The 17996-nt window shown below is 36.0% G+C and overlaps 1 protein-coding gene across 1 annotated transcript in view; it reads left to right on the forward strand.

Moving 5' to 3' along the window:
- The window catches only part of LOC131060728 (phenylacetaldehyde reductase), a 184677-nt gene extending 170739 nt beyond the window's left edge, over positions 1-13938 (forward strand). The window contains exon 6 of the mRNA XM_057994078.1: positions 13530-13938. Coding sequence (XP_057850061.1) covers positions 13530-13686 — 157 coding nt within the window. The 3' untranslated portion in view covers positions 13687-13938. The remainder of the gene's footprint in view (positions 1-13529) is intronic.
- The last annotated feature ends 4058 nt before the right edge of the window (positions 13939-17996 follow it).

The following is a 17996-nucleotide window of genomic DNA, read 5'->3' on the forward strand; positions in this document are numbered from 1 at the left end:
TAAAGCCAATAATATATCTGAGTTGTGGAAATTGCCAGAAAGAATCAAAATAAAAAACTGACCATACTAGAATGATACCGAATGATGAATAATGGAAATCACGGTCAACTAAGTGGCTTACTATCTCTTTGCAAGAATCTTGAAGAACACACTAGAAGTCGAAATTCACTTTGGAAAGTGACATAGGAGTCCTCTAGACCAACTGAGTTCATTGCCAACATCAAAAATCCGCTTAGACAAGGTTGATGGTCACTAAGAAAGCCAAAGCCAATTACAATGCTGAAGTGACAGAAAATGGGGACATTACACTCAAGAAACTTTGTGCCATTGTGTTGGGTCATACTATAGTGCACATACAACCTGGATCTTCTATACCATTTAGTTAAGTGATGCAAGTCCTACCAAAGATCACTAAGCTGGGTGATATTGTTGTGGCCATCTTCAAGGCATAACCAATTTATCCATGCTACGTATTGGTATGTGTTGACGTGGATGAAATCGCATCGCTGCAAACTTCATACAGCCAACACAGAATAGAATAGCTGACTGATTATCCTACTCTCTCTTGAGATAAGGAAGTCTCTAATGCTGGTTTTCTAAGTTTGATCAAAGGAGACAACCTCAAGGTTTCTTTTGTCAGGTCTTGATTGCGGGATCTCTTAGTGGCTTGATGTGTTTGTGCTGGAAACATAAGGGGGACTTACGTTTAACTGGCAACAAGCTAGTCTGCTGTGATTCTCGAATTACGCAATAAAGAGCAAAAGGAAAGGTTTACGAGATCTAAAACTAGCAACATGGGTATGCGGGTAGACGGATTCAACATAACCAATTCCTGCTTGGCCAGAATAGCTCACAACCTTGTAGGAACGGTGCAATCTTCAAAGGGACTTGGAAGATTTTCAGACTGGAGATGCATGGCTAAGCACCCAATTCTGGCGCAGCTCAGATGGACACCTGCAATTGAACTAAGCACAATCGAAGGCTCAGGTTAACCACACAAAAGGATACACAATCAGCATATCCTCAGTGGTATGAGCCTGAATCTATCAAATACCTGCACACCCAAAATAGAAAGATCTATCTAAAATGCTGAAAGAAACCATGCAAACAGGATGAAAACAAGACAATAAACACCAAATCAATGTTTATATATTGATTTCAATTACCTATTACAATAATTTCTGCAGCATCTCTATGCTACTGCTAAGATTTAACCTATTCTAACTCTAAAATCTAACTATCTAACCATCTACAAAAGAAAGGCCTTTGCCTTTTATAGATATTACAATTTTGAATCAGAGGCCAGGATGGACTGCATCCAAGGGTCCTGATCTGCCTTCCAGAAGCTAATAGCTTTGACCCATGCCCATTAAATTCTCAGTTATCCAACTAACAAATATCTCAACTACCAACCACTTTTGGCTTTAATTCAGGTCTATCTGGTCTTCTTGGTGGTTGGGAATAGTTATCCACAAAAATATCTTGCACGGGACCCATAGGCAGTTTACAATAAAGCAGTTTCAGCTTTTTAGGAATTGAATTCCTTGAATTAAATCCAGCTGTGCACTTTCTTGAGAATGCATAGACTGAGTGTTCTTTTGCCTTTTGCCTCCAATTTCGCCGGTGGACTTCATCTTTGTTCAACGACACAGTTCCCAATGCTCGGTTGTTCTTGCGCTCTTGCATCTTTTCTTTTCCAATATTCAACGCCTGGCCTTGAATTGCGATCCTTCCTCGATTTGCGTTTCAGGTCTTTCTCCTGGTTCTTCGATGACGTCCTGCGATCAACCGATTTCACTTAATTAAATTAATTTGGAAAATTAAATAATTTAATTTTAACAAACATTAAATTTAATTACGACGTCTGGCTTGAGAAGCTCTTTGTGAGATGTATCTTGAAAATGCTTCTCCTTTCTCTTCGAATGTGAAATCCGATCCTTGGGCTGTTTACTTCTGTGTGATTTTACCTTTGGAGTCTTGGGCGTTTTAAATGGGTTTATGGTGCGATTTTGGAGGTTTGGAGAACTTCTGTAGATTTTAAAACTCTAACTCTCATGCTTTTCTGGTGAATTTTGGAGAACTTAGACGCTATTGAAATTTCATCACATTCTCCAATTTAGCCCCCCAGGGTCTGAAATTGGCGTTTTAAGTGAAATTTCGGACCATCTGGGGATTTTTGCAACTCTTCCAAATATTAAATTTCGGCCCCATGATCCGAAATTGATGTTTTGGACGAAATTCAGAGCTCTTGGGGTTTCGTACAAACTTTTTAAGCATTTTCGGACCTAAAGCACCCTTTTGGGAAATTTCGGATTGTTTGAACTTTTTGCAACTTTATCATTTTCGGACCTCCTGGCGTTTTGGAATTTCGTGATTTTAATGCCAAATTCGGAGCTTAAGGCGCCTTTTACAACTTGTCCAGAATTTCAGACCATTCAACGTTTTTGCGAATCTTTGAAGTGAAGTTCGGATTTTTTGGAGGTTTTAACGTTTTGGTGCCCAAGGTATTTTTCGCGATTTTAACCTTCTGGAGCTTTCAACGTTTTGAAGCATATTTTGCGAAATTTTAAACAAATTTCGGAGCTCCCAACATTTTGCAACCTTGGAGATATTTTTGGAGCATTCATGCTATTTGCAAGTTTGATGGGTTTTTAAAATTTCGGGGCTGGGGTCCGAAAATGGGTGTCTAAGGCGAACTTCGGACCTGGAGGAGCCTTGCAAGATTTCACGTTTTCACATTCCGCCCCTAGGGTTCGAAAATGAGGATTTTAAGGCGAATTTCGGACATAGAGGGTTTTTACACATTTCGGAGCTTCAACGCCTCTTGTGATTTGCCATTATTTCAAATTTCGGAGCAAAGGTGCTTTAGCGAACTAGAGACTTTCGCCAATTTATAGCAAACTCCGGATCCTTAAGGCGTCCTTCGCGATTTTGAAGATTTCGGAGTGTTTACACACTTTTCTGCCTTTGCGATTTTGGAGTTTTCGTGCTTTGTTGCCCAAAGGCATTTTCGGACCATAAGGCATATTTCGTAATTTTCAGAAGAATTTCGGACCTATAAACGCGTTTTGCAAATTTAGAAGAAACTTAGAATTTTGGCCCTAGGGTCCAAAATTGGTGCTTTAAGTGAAATTCGGACCTGAAGGCACTTTTGCAACATTTCACTTTTTCGAACTTCCAGCCAGTTTTGTCAGCTTTTTCACTTTTTGGCCTAGGGTCTGAAATTGGGAGACTTAAGTGATTTTCGGACCTCTGGGGGCTTTTTCGCAACTTTTGAACTTTTTCACATTTTGGCCCCAGGGTCCGAAATTGGGCATTTTGGGCGATTTTAAACGTTTTCTCAAGAAGTGCGAGCTTGGGCACTTGGGCAAGTTTGTCCAGATCTCCCCGGAGGATCATTTAATGGAATATAACATTTAAGTATAAGTGATATTTCCTTTAAGTTATATTCCATATATACTTTCAGGATGTTTGAGAGTGGTTTCAGACCTCTAGGAGTTATATTGCAAATTCTAGCTTTTGGAGGTTTCCTCAGTTTTCAGAGTTAGCCAAATTTCAGGATCAAGAAATTCCAGACTTAGCGAGAATTTCAGGGTCAGGACAGAAAGGCACAAACTGGGGGGGGTCCCTGTCTAAGACGGGGATGGGTGTGCGATTCACACAACAGTTTGTAGCATGTTTCAATTCATCTTCCATCAATAACTTTTCTTTTTCAACTTGTTCCCCCAACTGTGCATATGCACTAGCATGAGGCAATTTAGTCCAAAAACTTTTGAAACTTCTTGTAATGTTATAAATTTTGTTCTTTCAGCATAAATAACTATTATGACAATCAGTGGATCCTCCATAAAAAACAAATACACATTTTGAAAACAATTACTACCTTTTACTCTCATAATGTTGAAACTTGAAACACACATTCCCAAAATATACATTGATAGACCCAAACATTACCACAACTTGAGAGAAGTTGATTTTAGCTTCATAGACTGATCTTAAATAGGAATACAAAAGAGGAACAACCGTTAGAACCTTACAAAAATAACATTCACACCACAAGACTCTAAATAACAGATCTGCAAACAATAATTTATTTTGATGGATGATCTACTTCTTGAGACCATCCACTAGTGCATAATTGTCGCCTTTCGTAATTTCATCTAAAATGTTATTGGAAAATATATCATTGGCATAATTTACCATGGTGGGAAACCTCCAATATTTATGAATATTCGAAAAATATCAAGAAGAAACCATCCTTAAAAATACACCAACAACTACATTTCCTATTTTCCCATTTCTATAACTCATCATTCCAATCATAATGATCCAAGATGAACTTCCATCTTATGCAATCTATCTCCACCTCACATTTTCCATAAACAAAATAATGTATGAATTCTTTCTGTTAATTTGAAGCAACCAGATGTTAATGCAACCAATTTGATTATAATCAGACTGTATAAACAGTAACAGAAATAAAACACAAGACACAAGAACAGTTACAGCAATAAAACACAAGACACAAGACACCAATACCCTGGGAAAACCTCCCTCTTGGAGGTGAAAAAAACCCAGCCTTAAGTATGATATGTATTATCTCAATTGTAGGCAATTACAACATTGCAGACTCATCTCAGATTGCTGTCCAAACAAGAAGCTGGCAAGGTAATGAAGGATACAGCCCTAATCAACAGTAGATGACCAAAAGAGAAGATCAGCAGCAGATGACTGCAATAGGCTGGAGCAGAATTGCAGAAGATCTTGACAACTTCGCCCAACAATATCCTTGACTGAATTCGCACAAGTAAAGAGTTCGCTAAATGTAGGATAGCAGATTGTATTTGCTAAGAATGATTGTGTAAATGACTTCATCTTCAAGTGGATTATATATCATCCTTTTGGCGCTAAACATCCTCAAGTCGGCTTGCAAGATAATTAATTAATGTTTTGTTGTCATTATGCATTTTCCCACGTTAGGTATTTGGGTCCAGCCCAATAGTCCTTTCCACGTTACATTTGAGCCCAGCCCAATAACATAGTTAATTGTTTCTCACGTTACATTTGGGTCCAGCCCAATAACAAATTAATTGAACATTAATTGAGATAATACATACATGAATTTTAATTGTCATTTGACAACGTTAAAATTCGATAATCAGGTATCCGAACTTAGCTAACATTTTCAACACTTTCAAGCATATAAAATGGAAACATTTCATCATACCTAGAGAACCTCTCTCTTGAATCTTGAAGCTTCATGCTTCCACTTATGGAATTCAACTTTTGCATTATAACCAAAGCAACTCCCTTTCCTAAAGCAACACATCTTATAGAAAGTGCTTGCAAGAATTCTGAAATAATAAGAAAATGGCATGGTATATTCTTTTTCATGCATCCAATACTATTATCATAGCCCAAATATAAAAGCTTTGTAACCTCAAATTCATATAGAGATTCCTCTTGTAGCTAGAGCTTGTTACTGTAGAACTTCATTAGTCAATGCCATGTGTCACATAGGAAACTCCCAAGCTTTGCTACACATAAAAATATTATTATCCATGAAAGAAAAATTTCTCAAATGATCATTAAATGTCCTGTTCAGCCCGGATTGGGAAGTGGCTATTGCATGAGTCAAACCACATAGCAAGATCATGAACTCAAAGTTTTTGAAATTACTCTTAAGTATTATCATATTCATATGTACATCTTTTGCTTGAATCCAAAGGTGGCCTTGTGTGTCAATGGATCTTACCATGGTACTACCATCTGCACCTTATAGAACATGGCATGGATTAGATTGTATGTTGTCTGTAAAGTGGCTGCAACATTCATATGATCCTTGAAATTTCTGCCTAAACAACACTATGTAGACTGGAATGATGGTACTTAGTAACCCCAATAGATGAGACCTTCTACAACCACATTAAGTGAGGCATTCCCAAAATTTGCATGTCTATAGCTTCTCATTGAAGGTACATTAGTTCAAAGCATGAAATTATTAAAGTGAATAATAGAGACACCATACCTTGGCTGTAACGCTACATTCCTTTGCTCAGACTTAGAAATGTCATGGTGGGAACCCAGCTTGTACCACTCGTAAACACCTCAATAATGATAATGGTATGAAAGCTCCTCCATGACTGGGACTCTTCTTTGGCTGCAAGGAAAGTGTGTGGTGCTGGAAACCGAAATGTTGAGGGCAAGAGATCTAACATCTTGACCCACACTCAAAGTGGCCCTTGGTTCATGCCTAGTGCAGCCAATACTGAGCCCTATTATGTCAAATTGGTGATTCTCCAGAAAATTCCATCTTACAATTATCTCTTCTGATGGCCTTCTAAAAAGTATAATGTTGAACACATCCAAATTAAACCAAACACTATTTTGATCGAGCATCTCACCTTTTGTAAAAGATATGATTGTCACCCAATGTTATTTCAACTACATAACATGATCTAAAAGTCGTTTCATATCTTTGTCCATCCAAAAGGATGACAATTTTCTTGCTTTCATAATGCAAAAGGTTTGTAGTAATTCATACTTCATGAATCCTTCAACTTGCTTGTAGCTTTATATTCAAAACACCATAGCATAATTAGTCACAAAATATTGAATATTAAAATGATACTTATTTTGCTTACCATGATCTAGCATCAAACAATCAAATTTGACTATTTCCATTTTTTCCTTCACCCACAATCTTGTCTTCGACTGTGGTACTTGGCTCCCATGACTGATCTCTGAACCATGAAAATTGCCTCTTCAAAATGTGGTTAGAATGCTCAACAAACCCTATGTGATTCCTCATAAACTTCATTTTGTTCCAAATGCAAGAAGTGAGTAACTCAATAGTAACAATATTACTTTTTTATGCTTTGACCTTTAAGATACTACTTGGATCTCATATTACAACAACAATTTGAGACTTGAAATAAAGAGTCCGCATGCCCTATACTACAAGTTGTATCCCTTACTCTACAACCCATTTTTGCATGCTTTTCATGATGACAAAAATTTTGCAATGACATAGGAAGCCAAATTTTTGAGATCTTTCCATACCTTAGGGTGTGAACAAAATACTCAACCTCTGTCGGCTGAATGAAATTCGTTGAGATATCCTCAACACCTCTATTTTGTGACCCGAGATTCGCAACTGAGGAAAACCAATATGATCTCCTCAAGTGTATGTTCACAAATTGATGACTCACCATTCAAAACTTTGAAAGCTAATGCATGATTTGGCATATCTTCATTCTACTTGAATTCTTCACATCCAATAAGTGGAACTCCTTTTGTCTTCATTTCATCTATATTTTGCTGCTACATGCAATCATTAGAAACCAATGAAAAATTTTCTCCTAAAAAAGAATCTTTACCTTCAACTTGCAATTATTTGATTTGCATGGGGGATTTCTCCATAATTTATTTCTTCTCATTTTTCTGCATCTTTGTTTGTTCTTCTTTGCTGACCTTTTCTTGCGATTTTCGTTGTGGTGTACCCTTCACTGTTTCAGGTTCCATCATACTTTCTGGTTCCTTGACAAATTCTTTCAGTTCTGACTTTTTTCCATTTCAGTAACATTCTCTCTATCGTTGGATCATTTACCCATGCAGTGAACTTCTGATATTCTTGAAATCCTTTATAAATTCCATCATGGATTCTTTAAATTTATTCATCTTTGTGCATAAAAATTTAAATTTTTACCCTATAGGTTGGCAAGAATTCAGCTCTTATACTATTGTTATTTGCCCTTTTTATTTTTTCCAAATTTTAATAAATAAAGCAACATGACAACTTCTACAGTTAAATAAACTCCATTCCCCTTTAACATCTGAATTCAATATTTCATGAATTCCCACATAGATTAGCAAAATCAACATCGAAACCATAAACTCAATTTGATAAAACTTGTACAAAAACTCTAGAATCTTTTACAATTGATAATTGCTGATTTAATAAATGAAAATATGCTTCTACAACATCAAACACTTCAACATAAACAAAAATGAATTCTAGAAATTATTAAAATTGACAAATCCACTGAAAGATTCTAAATACACAACAATGCTGCCTTTGATCTGCTTCAAATTGAAAGATAAATCTCTCAAAACCGGAGGCTGATCAAAATAACCCCAAGAAAAATATAAAACCAAGCTCCTACAGAAGCAAACAACAACCCAAGTTGCCACACAAAATATTGGAAACAATTCATACAAGTTCACCTGTAACCCTGCTCACAAACTCTCACCGAATCACTACCAAACTGCACCCACCTGAAGTGTGAATGCTATTGGTCAAAGGAATGGTCTTGAATACTGATATACTAACAAAATAAATGCCATACAATAGCAAAAACACCTACAACAAATCTAGAAATCAAATTGCAAAGATTGCACATGCAAACAATTACGTCTATATCTCTACCCAAACTGCACTATTTGTTGAAGCTCTAGTGCATTCCCAGAGTGAGAATGGTGACAAGAATCACAGGGATGACCCATACAAGAGGTGGGGTTTCCCTAAGAAAATGTAATCCTCCATGGGTTTTTGTCCACAACAGAAAATTGTAGAACAAAGTGTTCATACAATATGAATAGTTAGAATGAATTGACAAAAGATCCATTCATCGTCACCAGCCAAGGCTTTTTAGAGAAATTTGCTAGCTTGGGCACCCAAGAAACCCAATGCCACCTTTGGTGGGAAAATAATATTTGAATTTTGCATTGAAAACTCCACCATGATTGGTTGCAACATGCACCCTACCTTATGCATTCCTCAATAGGCCAAATGTGTTGTCATGGATTCCTATCAGAACTATTAGGATTATCCTGAAAATAGCTCTTGGATGAGAATATGGTCTCTTGAGAAATCCAATGCCTCCTTGGGTATTTATAAATAATATTTGATATTTTTTTGGCTCAACAACTCAAAATTTGAATTCAAATGGAACCAAGATAAATATTAAATAAGATAATTTGTAATGTCCCATTTTGGGATTGCCCTAAATTTTGCCCTAAATCATAGGTTTATTTAAAATAGTTAGAGTTGTAAATTTACCAATTAAAATGCTTTAAGCAACATAAATCTTGGTTTAGGTCCATATAATTCAGAAGACCAATTATTTCTACAAGGGTTAGGGATCAAACATATAAGTACATATACATATACTAATAATCATCATAATCCCCTAGATGAATCATGTCATACCTATGCCAGTTTTAGTGTTCAATCATAATAGGGGTTGAATGAGGGAGCATGATAGGGTGCCCAAAGCAACCCTCACACCAAGCCCAAGAGCAGACTTTATGCCCCCTTGGTCCACAGGTGGCAGACATGTTAGTCATCCACCATGGGGTGGCCTACCTAGTGTGGGTACTTGTCTCTACCTTCCCTATTCGTGTCACCTTATTAACCCATCTATGATTGTGACTTCAACAACCAACCATCGTAGAGGTTGGAGAGGAAATCACAATAGGGTGCCCAAAAATCCTCCTATCTAAGCCCAAGAGTGGACTTTATACCCCCTTGGCCCACATGTGGCAGACACGTCAGTCATCCACCATTGGGTGGCCTACTTAGAAGGGGATTTCGTATCTTCTCTCCCTCCTTGTACTTCCTTCTCACCTCCACATGGTTACTTGTTGGAGGATAAGTAAATTATTAAATAAGGAACAACATTTCATATTAATGCATATACAAAACATATGTAATTAACGGTGTTCCATGAGGACGCTGTTGGGTCGCTTTCTATATGACACATGCCATTACAAACTGATTGCAACCTTTAACTTTGTGAAAACTAGTTGGCCTTTCATGGGGCATTCATAGAGATGTTATATTGCAGATTTTGACTTGAAGATTTCAATTAACCTCTATATTTATATCAGACCCCTCACCACCGCTCCGCCGCTGTCCCCCCACCGTCTCCTCATCGTCCCCAAAATTAGGCCCTTGGTCTTTGAAACCCATCCCTGTGTTCCCCCATCAAGAAACTCCGTGGAACTATGGTAATTAAGTATCAAATCTATCATTGCATGCCAAACACTTCTAGAATTAAAGTTATTGCAGATTTTTTAAAGAATGCTGAGTGCAGATTTAAATGTTGATTTCTGATTTCTCGTCTGATTTGATCGATTGATTCAATGAATTCCTTTGATTGGATGATTTGAGGTATTGGTGAGTGATGATTAAGTGGTTGTTGACTAGATGATTGATGATTGATGATGCAGGGAATGCTAGTTTGAATGTATGCTGATTTGATAGTGATGATTTGCTGATTGATTGTTTGCTTGATTTGATAATTGATGATTGCTTAATGGATTCCAGAGTGATGATTAATAAATGATCCTTGAATGCCTGAAATGTTTTCTCCTTTATGCTTTATTATTGAAACAGTCACCACCTTTGATAAGAATTGAGTCATCACCCTTCATAAGAATTGAGTCACCACCCTTCATTGCTACCTTTTAGAATAATATATTTTTTCCCAATTGTTCTCTCTTCCTCCCCTCCTCAAATGAGACCTTCCCTTTATATCTTCTATTGTGAAGGAGAAGTTACACCCCTTCATCATGCCTTCCCTTTGCAAGGGTCACAACCTTTCACAATTACCATCCTTTGAAAGGGTCACAACCTTTCATTATTTCTACCCTTGGAAAGTCACTTCATTATTTATTTCCCATTCCTTTCTTCTTCCATTAATCCTTCTTTAATCCCTATGCTCCCTTCTTTCTTCCTCTCTCCATATCCCCTTTCAAATGAATTCTTCTCCGTTTTAGATCTCATGTTTGAGAGAATCACAACTCTTCATTTCATGCCTTTTGACCATTCATTAAACTTAATTAAATTTAAGTTTATATTTTATAATTATATTTAATTTAATTTAATTTATATTCCAGATCATTTACAAATATTTTGCTCATACGAGCATCAACTTGAGACCATTACATGACACTAATATTTGTTCATATCGAGCAATCACAACCATGACACTAATACTATCTCATTTCGAGCAACCACACTAGAATCAACCTATGGAAGACCAAGAGTCACAAATTAGAATCCACTTATTAGAAACCACCATTAGCTCATTTCGAGCAACCACATTAGAATTAACCTATGGAAGACCAAGAGTCACAACTTTGAATTCCATATTAGATGTCCCTTTGGGATTTGAACTTTGATCTATACGATGAGAACTCAATGCTTTAACCAATAGAACACAACCCCTTGGACTATTTTATTTATTTTTAGAATATATATATATGTTTTTTTGCCATTATCTATTATTAAATCTCTTTTCAATAGGGGCATAATGGCATTGCATAATTCCTTTCAGCTTACCTTAACTCACAGAAATATGAAAAATGACCTAAAGTTTAATTATCTGGATTTGTAATTAATTTGGGACATTGCATGCCCATCCACAAGAGTCTGGAGCTCATTTCTAGGTTTTTCTTTTTCTGATTTCTACAGATAGTTTCCCCATTTTTTGACAACTCTAATCCTAACTCTATTTTTCCAAATTAAATTTCATATAATTGAAAAAATCTTTATCTTCTGGTTCTCTAAGTTATTCCTAAGAATAGTTTGCTACAAAGATCTATTGTTTCACAATTCTGTTCACTTCCACAAAAAAATTATCTTAAACAAGCATGACAGTAATGCAATACTGAAAAAAACAAAAAATTCTGACCCCAAACCCCATGAATATGCCTTGGTATTTGTGCTAGTTTTTGTTTTATCAAATTTTTAGGGATTGAGATACCAATTGCTAGTCTTCTTATTAATTATAGCTGTATAATTAATCCCATATGCCTCTCCTTGCCTTTGCTAAACTCTCACACACCTACAACTGTGATACCATGAGAGAAAGGATCCAAATATTGGAGAAAAACACAAAAAATGGAGAGTGAGGCTTCTTTTTTTATTTTCAGAAAATGAAATGTGTGGATATATAAAGTTACAGATTAATTTATTGTTAACTAAGCTTTTCTTACTAGGTTAATCCAGTGTGGCCTCCCTCACTGCTAACTTTTGTAAAGCACAATGTTATGTTTGCATGTTGTGCATTGATTTCTTATGTCAAAGTAATTTTATAAATATATTATATAATTATTTTGACCTACATTTTATACTATTACATCTTATATGCTAACATTAGCTAAATAAATAATAATGGCTACTTAATGTACGTAAGAGCATAGATGGAATACTCGCAGAGTACTCGGTGAGTTTTGAAAAACTTAGTGAGTTTTTTTGCTCAGTGAGTATTTGCGCCATTAACTTGCACAAAAAGTCTCAGAGTTTTTGGGAAAATCTCGCCTTTTTTGGCAAGTTTTTCACAAAACCTTGGCGAGTCTGGCAAAAACTCAGCTGCATTAAAAAAAAGGCCCAAACATGTCAAAAGGGTATCTAATTTTTTTTTTCAAGTTAGTCTCATTTTCTTTATCAGAATATATACATGAAATATAACATTCAAGTATTCTTATACTTTAAGTTATATTTCATGTATATATCCTCTCTTTCTACAACTCTCTATCTCACTCTCTCCTCTCTCCCCCAAGATCTAGACCATTGTCTCTACCTCTCTCTCTCTCACACCCTCAGATCTTTGTGAGGGGTGCTAACCCTCAACCTCATTTTGGTGAGGTGGAGCAGCCACATCGGACAACTAGGACTAGACCCTCTAGTTCTATCTCTCCCCTAGTTTTCATTAGAGCTGGGAAGAGGAAGATGTAAAATGTTTTGATGTAGTATTTATGAAAAAAAGCAATTGCATAAATATTACCAGAAACTGGTATGAAATGAAATTTGTAAGTAATTGGGTTTTCTTTTAAACGTAAGTGTGGCCCTTATCATTTTGATACCGTGGAGCAAGGTTGCATGGGTACTCGTACCGGAGACTCGGACGCATATCCCGCACCAGAAACTTGGCTGGAAACGTCTCCATAGAGAGGAGACTTCCCGCTAACGTATCCGCCTGTCTCCCACCGTCTCCAAGCCAAACAAAAAAAAAGGAAACCTTAAAATGTTAAAAAAAAAAACACAGGGAACAAAATAATCAAAATATAGTACAAACGGAAGAAAAACAATGCTGAAAACAAATGCAGGTCACAGAGATTTCTTAATTATTATATTATATTTAATGTTCAATGTCCTTTTATTTTCAGAATTTCTATAAATTATTAAATTATATTTAAAAGGAATTGGCGTCTCCAAGTACCCACGTCTCCTATTTTGAAAAAATAGTCGTACCAGTACCAACACCAGTCTCCAAGTACCCCCGTACCCGTGCAACCTTGCCATGGAGTTACAAAGAAGTTAATGATAATTCTTTTTAATTAAAAGCATGAACATTGATGAATGTTGCTAGATTGGGTTTGATAAAAAAATATACATGAATTATGCATGATTATCTTTGCTTTATTGCCCTTTATCTTTGAGCTGCAACGGGAAAAACTGGAGAGAAAGGAATATTCCTTTTGTGCAGATTGTCTAATTTCCTCTTCCTATCTGTTGACAGGTGTGTAGATGATAAACCATTTGTTCCTACCTATAAAGTGTCTAAAGAAAAGGCAGAGAAATTGGGTGTGAAGTTCACTCCCGTTGAAGAGGCTATCAGACAAACTGTTGAAAGCTTGAAGGAAAAGAAGATGCTTAAGTTGGAGAGTAATTTGTGATTTTTTAGTGCTTGGAACTTGCTTTATTCGAAATATTTAGTTAAGCACAGTACTCAAATTGTTGGTGCTCTAAGTGAGATGTACCTTTTTGAAATCTCAAAACATGTGGTCTGAACTAATTGTTTGGTGAAATTAGCTGCATGACATTGTGGAAAATTAATGGTTTTCGCTTTGGATGCCATTTAGTACTTGGGCAAGAATTATAATATTTGAAGTTTGAACATAAAGATCAGCAAAGCCATTTAAATTCTAGTAGTTCTTGTTTAATACATATAACATCTATAGAGTAAAGTTTCTAATTGGAATGTAGCACGTCCCATGATCCATTGACTAAATCCTAATGCAGGGCTGTCTAATGGATACTACATTGGGCTTGTATATTGCTATTTCTTTTTCAGCATGAGACATATTCACAACATGTCAAATTTCCCATCCCCGAGTCCAATAGGTTTTGCATTTATCTTAGTGTTTCAGAAAGGTTAAAACAAAAAAAAGGTCAAAATCGCCCAGCTATACATGGCAAGAATTGAGCCAGATCTGTTATGAAACTCAATGAGAGTAAAAGACGTGAGAGACCACAAGAAATTAATATGCTCCATAAGCCAGGAGTTTATTATGAAATATTTATTGAAATAGTTTCCACAGATCAAGAAAGATCAACTCTCATACATATTCAGCTTTTCCATGAATTTGATCAGATCTACCTGAACATATTCACATACCTTCATTAAAAGAATAACTTGTTCTATATACCAACAGCATAAAATCCTATAATCAGCTCATATCAGATCACTGGCATTTTAGTGAGACCTCCTGCATGAATTGCATGGACCAAAGTGCAGTAGACTATATGTTGGGTTTCAAAGTAGACTTCAGTTGTACCACCATCTGACTTTTTATTACCAATTTGTAGTGCTTGTTTGGAGGAGAACTTCATGGTAACACTAGCTGTAAGGCCACCAATGTTCAGCAAAAAGAATCAGAGTCAAGAGTACTTTCATTCTCTATTGCTATTGAAAATTGGAATGCACACTCCTAGTTGCTAAAAAATGTCATACTTAAACTGCAAAATTCAGATACAGGTAAAGCTCCATAAGTTTATTCAAAATGGAACTTCAATTTGCCTTTTAATTTTTAGGGGCATCAGAGAGGCTTGCTGGTTCCCCAACCTAATCTCCTCATCATCTCCCAAAGATTAACATGGTCTCTTCTCCATTGTCAACATCAATTCCCAAACCCAACATTTTACATATCAAATTTTACTTTCTGCCTTGATTAATGGCATAAATGATGCTGACTTTTTGCATTGCCCAAAATTTGGAGAGATCAAAGGCTGTTCCTGATCCAGTGTTAACTATTTATTGGCAGACACAATATGCAGAGCTAATGCAAGAAACCACTATCTCCAACCTGATGATTCATGTAGTGTTTTTGCATGCTTGATGGGGTCCGGTTGTTGCCAGAGTCTCAATCAAGCATGGCTGCTGCAGTTTTACTACTCATTCCCTCAGTTGTACCCGCAGTGCATATGAAACCTTACTATTGCTCTTCATCTTTGGTACTCTCCCTGAAGGAATTCCTCCATTCCAGCAGCACTGCTCTAGCCTTATTTTCAGAAGACACATTATCAGTCACTCCGTTGTTTTGTCTCCACCTTTACCTTTTTGCCCTCTAGGTGATATCTGTACTCTTCAGAATGGTCTTCACTAGTGAAGCATGATTTCTTTTTTCCACAGTCCATACCATGGTTTCTCAAATTGATTCCTTATCTCTTCTTTTCTCACTTCTCCATAGCTACAGAGAGCAGGCCTTGGATTTACAACATTTTTCCACATCAATGATATTAGGTAACCCCATTGCAGGTCCGCCGTGGTTGCAAACAAAAAAGGGAGGAAAATTACTAACTTCATACTAGTTTTCAAAATGCCGAGTTTTGATGACAGGTCTGTTGTGTAAGACTAGTGACTACTTATGATATAGAGGCCCAAATGTGGTATAGATTGCATTTACAAATTTCTAGCCTTTTATTGATGGAATTAAGGGTGCCTTCTTTTAACCAAAGTTAAAAATTTGCTTTACTTGCCGATTTGTGGATGCTCATATGGCATGTTGACTACTTGTCAAGTAACTTGCCTAAACACTGGCAAGTCTGTACTAAAATCTTGTTTGGTTTTTATTTTTATTTTCTGTATTGTTAATCAGGCTCTTTGACATGACATTGCATTGATTTGTGGTGTATCTTGACTCATTTTGGTTGATTGTGGATTGGTTTGACATTTAATGACTATTTGAAATATATGTAACTTATTTGTTTTTCTTTAGTTCTTACATTAATATTTCTATTTAGATTTCTTTTCCTTTTCTTTTATATGAAATAGTTAGGGTTACAATTTTCAAAGTTCTCGTTAGAATATTTTGTAACTCTGTAGATAGAGATGGTATCTACAAGTAATTGAAATAGTTGCAAGAATAGAGATCTTTCTTTGGAGTTGTGCACACCAAGGTTGAAGGCGAGAATGGTGATGTGCAATTACGGCGTGTTGAGGATGAGAGAAGACATCAATCACCTTACATGAATCCTTGGCTAAGATGTGCAATAGTGAAATGTAGTGGAAAAAAGGATTGTATGAGAGGTGAAGCTTCTCACCTTGATTTATATTAGGAAAAAATAGAAAAGAAACATGACCATTGAGACAATGATAGCTATAATGAATTCTTCTCCATAGTCATAAGAGTTATGGAGTTGGTTCTTGTCTTGGCCTAAGAATATTGAGTTCACCCACTACAAATAGTTCTAGCCAAGTGTAATACTCTTCTTGTGCAACCTTCTTCCCTTAAAAGTATTTCATGGTACCAAGAGAAGCATCTTAAGGTGAAGATGTCATGTGGCAAAGTTTGATACTATAACAACATAATATTCATTTGTGTGAGGAGCCCATATTGGGAGTCCTTTGCTAATGCATTGATTGTAGTTGGAAAAAGGTTTCAAGTCACCAAGCCCATATATTGGAGTAGGCCCTTAATGGATGATGTGGTGAAAATGTTGAGGTCACAATTGAAGATTAGGAAACAATTTTGGTACAAAAATGTTTACATCATTTTATTTGATGTGTTGATGGATGGTAAAAATCATATCAGCTTTCTAGTGGCTTTAAGTTGATGGCATTTTTAAAGTTAAATGAAGTTTCTATTGAAATGAAAAATATCAAGACTTTATTCCATATGTCGAATGAGTTGGTAATGGGAGTGTGTATGGATAATGTTGTCTTGATTATTTTTGACAATGCAATAAAATTTGTAGTAACGAGACTTATTAAGGTGAGACAACTTATTATGTTTTAGAGCCCTTGTGCTATCCATTGCATTGGTCTTTTACTTGGAGATATAACGAAACTTGGATGCGTGAGAATTATAGTGAAAGAAGTAGAAACATCAAAAAGTACATCAATCACCTTTAAGTGCTTAGCTTGATGAGAGAATCCCAAGGGAAATGAGCTTATGTAAATAGGAGCCACATGATCTTCTACCAACTTATCACATTGTAGAATGTTGAAGCTTCACTAATGTCTGTTAAAGTGGTGTTTATGTGTCGTAAGTGGGTGGATTCTCCTTATTCAAAGAAGAATGAAGAGGAGAGAGTCATGAAGATTTGTTTATTATATGTTTGCGAAGAGCATGGATGTGATCTTGAAGGTAAACCTAAACTTAATACTTCTAGCTTACAAACTAATCAACTACATTTTAAGTGAAAACACCTTTGTTATGTTTTATGTTGTTTGGATGGGGAAGAAAATCAAAAGGGTTGTCTATCTTTGTGAGGTCATCTAACATTTTTGTCTCCAACAAAATAAAATATGTATTGAAAATAAACTAATGAGTCCTTAACAATGTTTGGAGATGTATTAATATAGATCTAGAGAAGCCCTTTCTTGATTGTATCATTTTTGCCATGGATGGGATTGAGTGGGGAAAACTCTTGGATTATGAAGATACTCTACTATGTTGTGGAAATTACCTTGAGCATGGTTGTCTTGCTAGGATCTACACCACATTATAAATTTTTCCAGCTCTAAAAATAAATAAAACCTAAACACAAAACATCCAATGAAGCCTCAACAAATGTTGTAAGTCTTCAAAAAGGAAGAAGAATCCCTCATTGTTCATATGAAAAACCACAAAATTTGTAAAATGAGTGTCAATGGGCTTCCTTTGCTCATGAAAAATCATAACTATGCAATGCAAATAACTATGCAAAATCTATTGTGGTGCTAGCTCCTCCCATTTTCTAAAATACAAAAGATAGTCTTATT

Source organism: Cryptomeria japonica, chromosome 10, assembly GCF_030272615.1.
Source record: "Cryptomeria japonica chromosome 10, Sugi_1.0, whole genome shotgun sequence".
Lineage (NCBI taxonomy): Eukaryota > Viridiplantae > Streptophyta > Pinopsida > Cupressales > Cupressaceae > Cryptomeria > Cryptomeria japonica.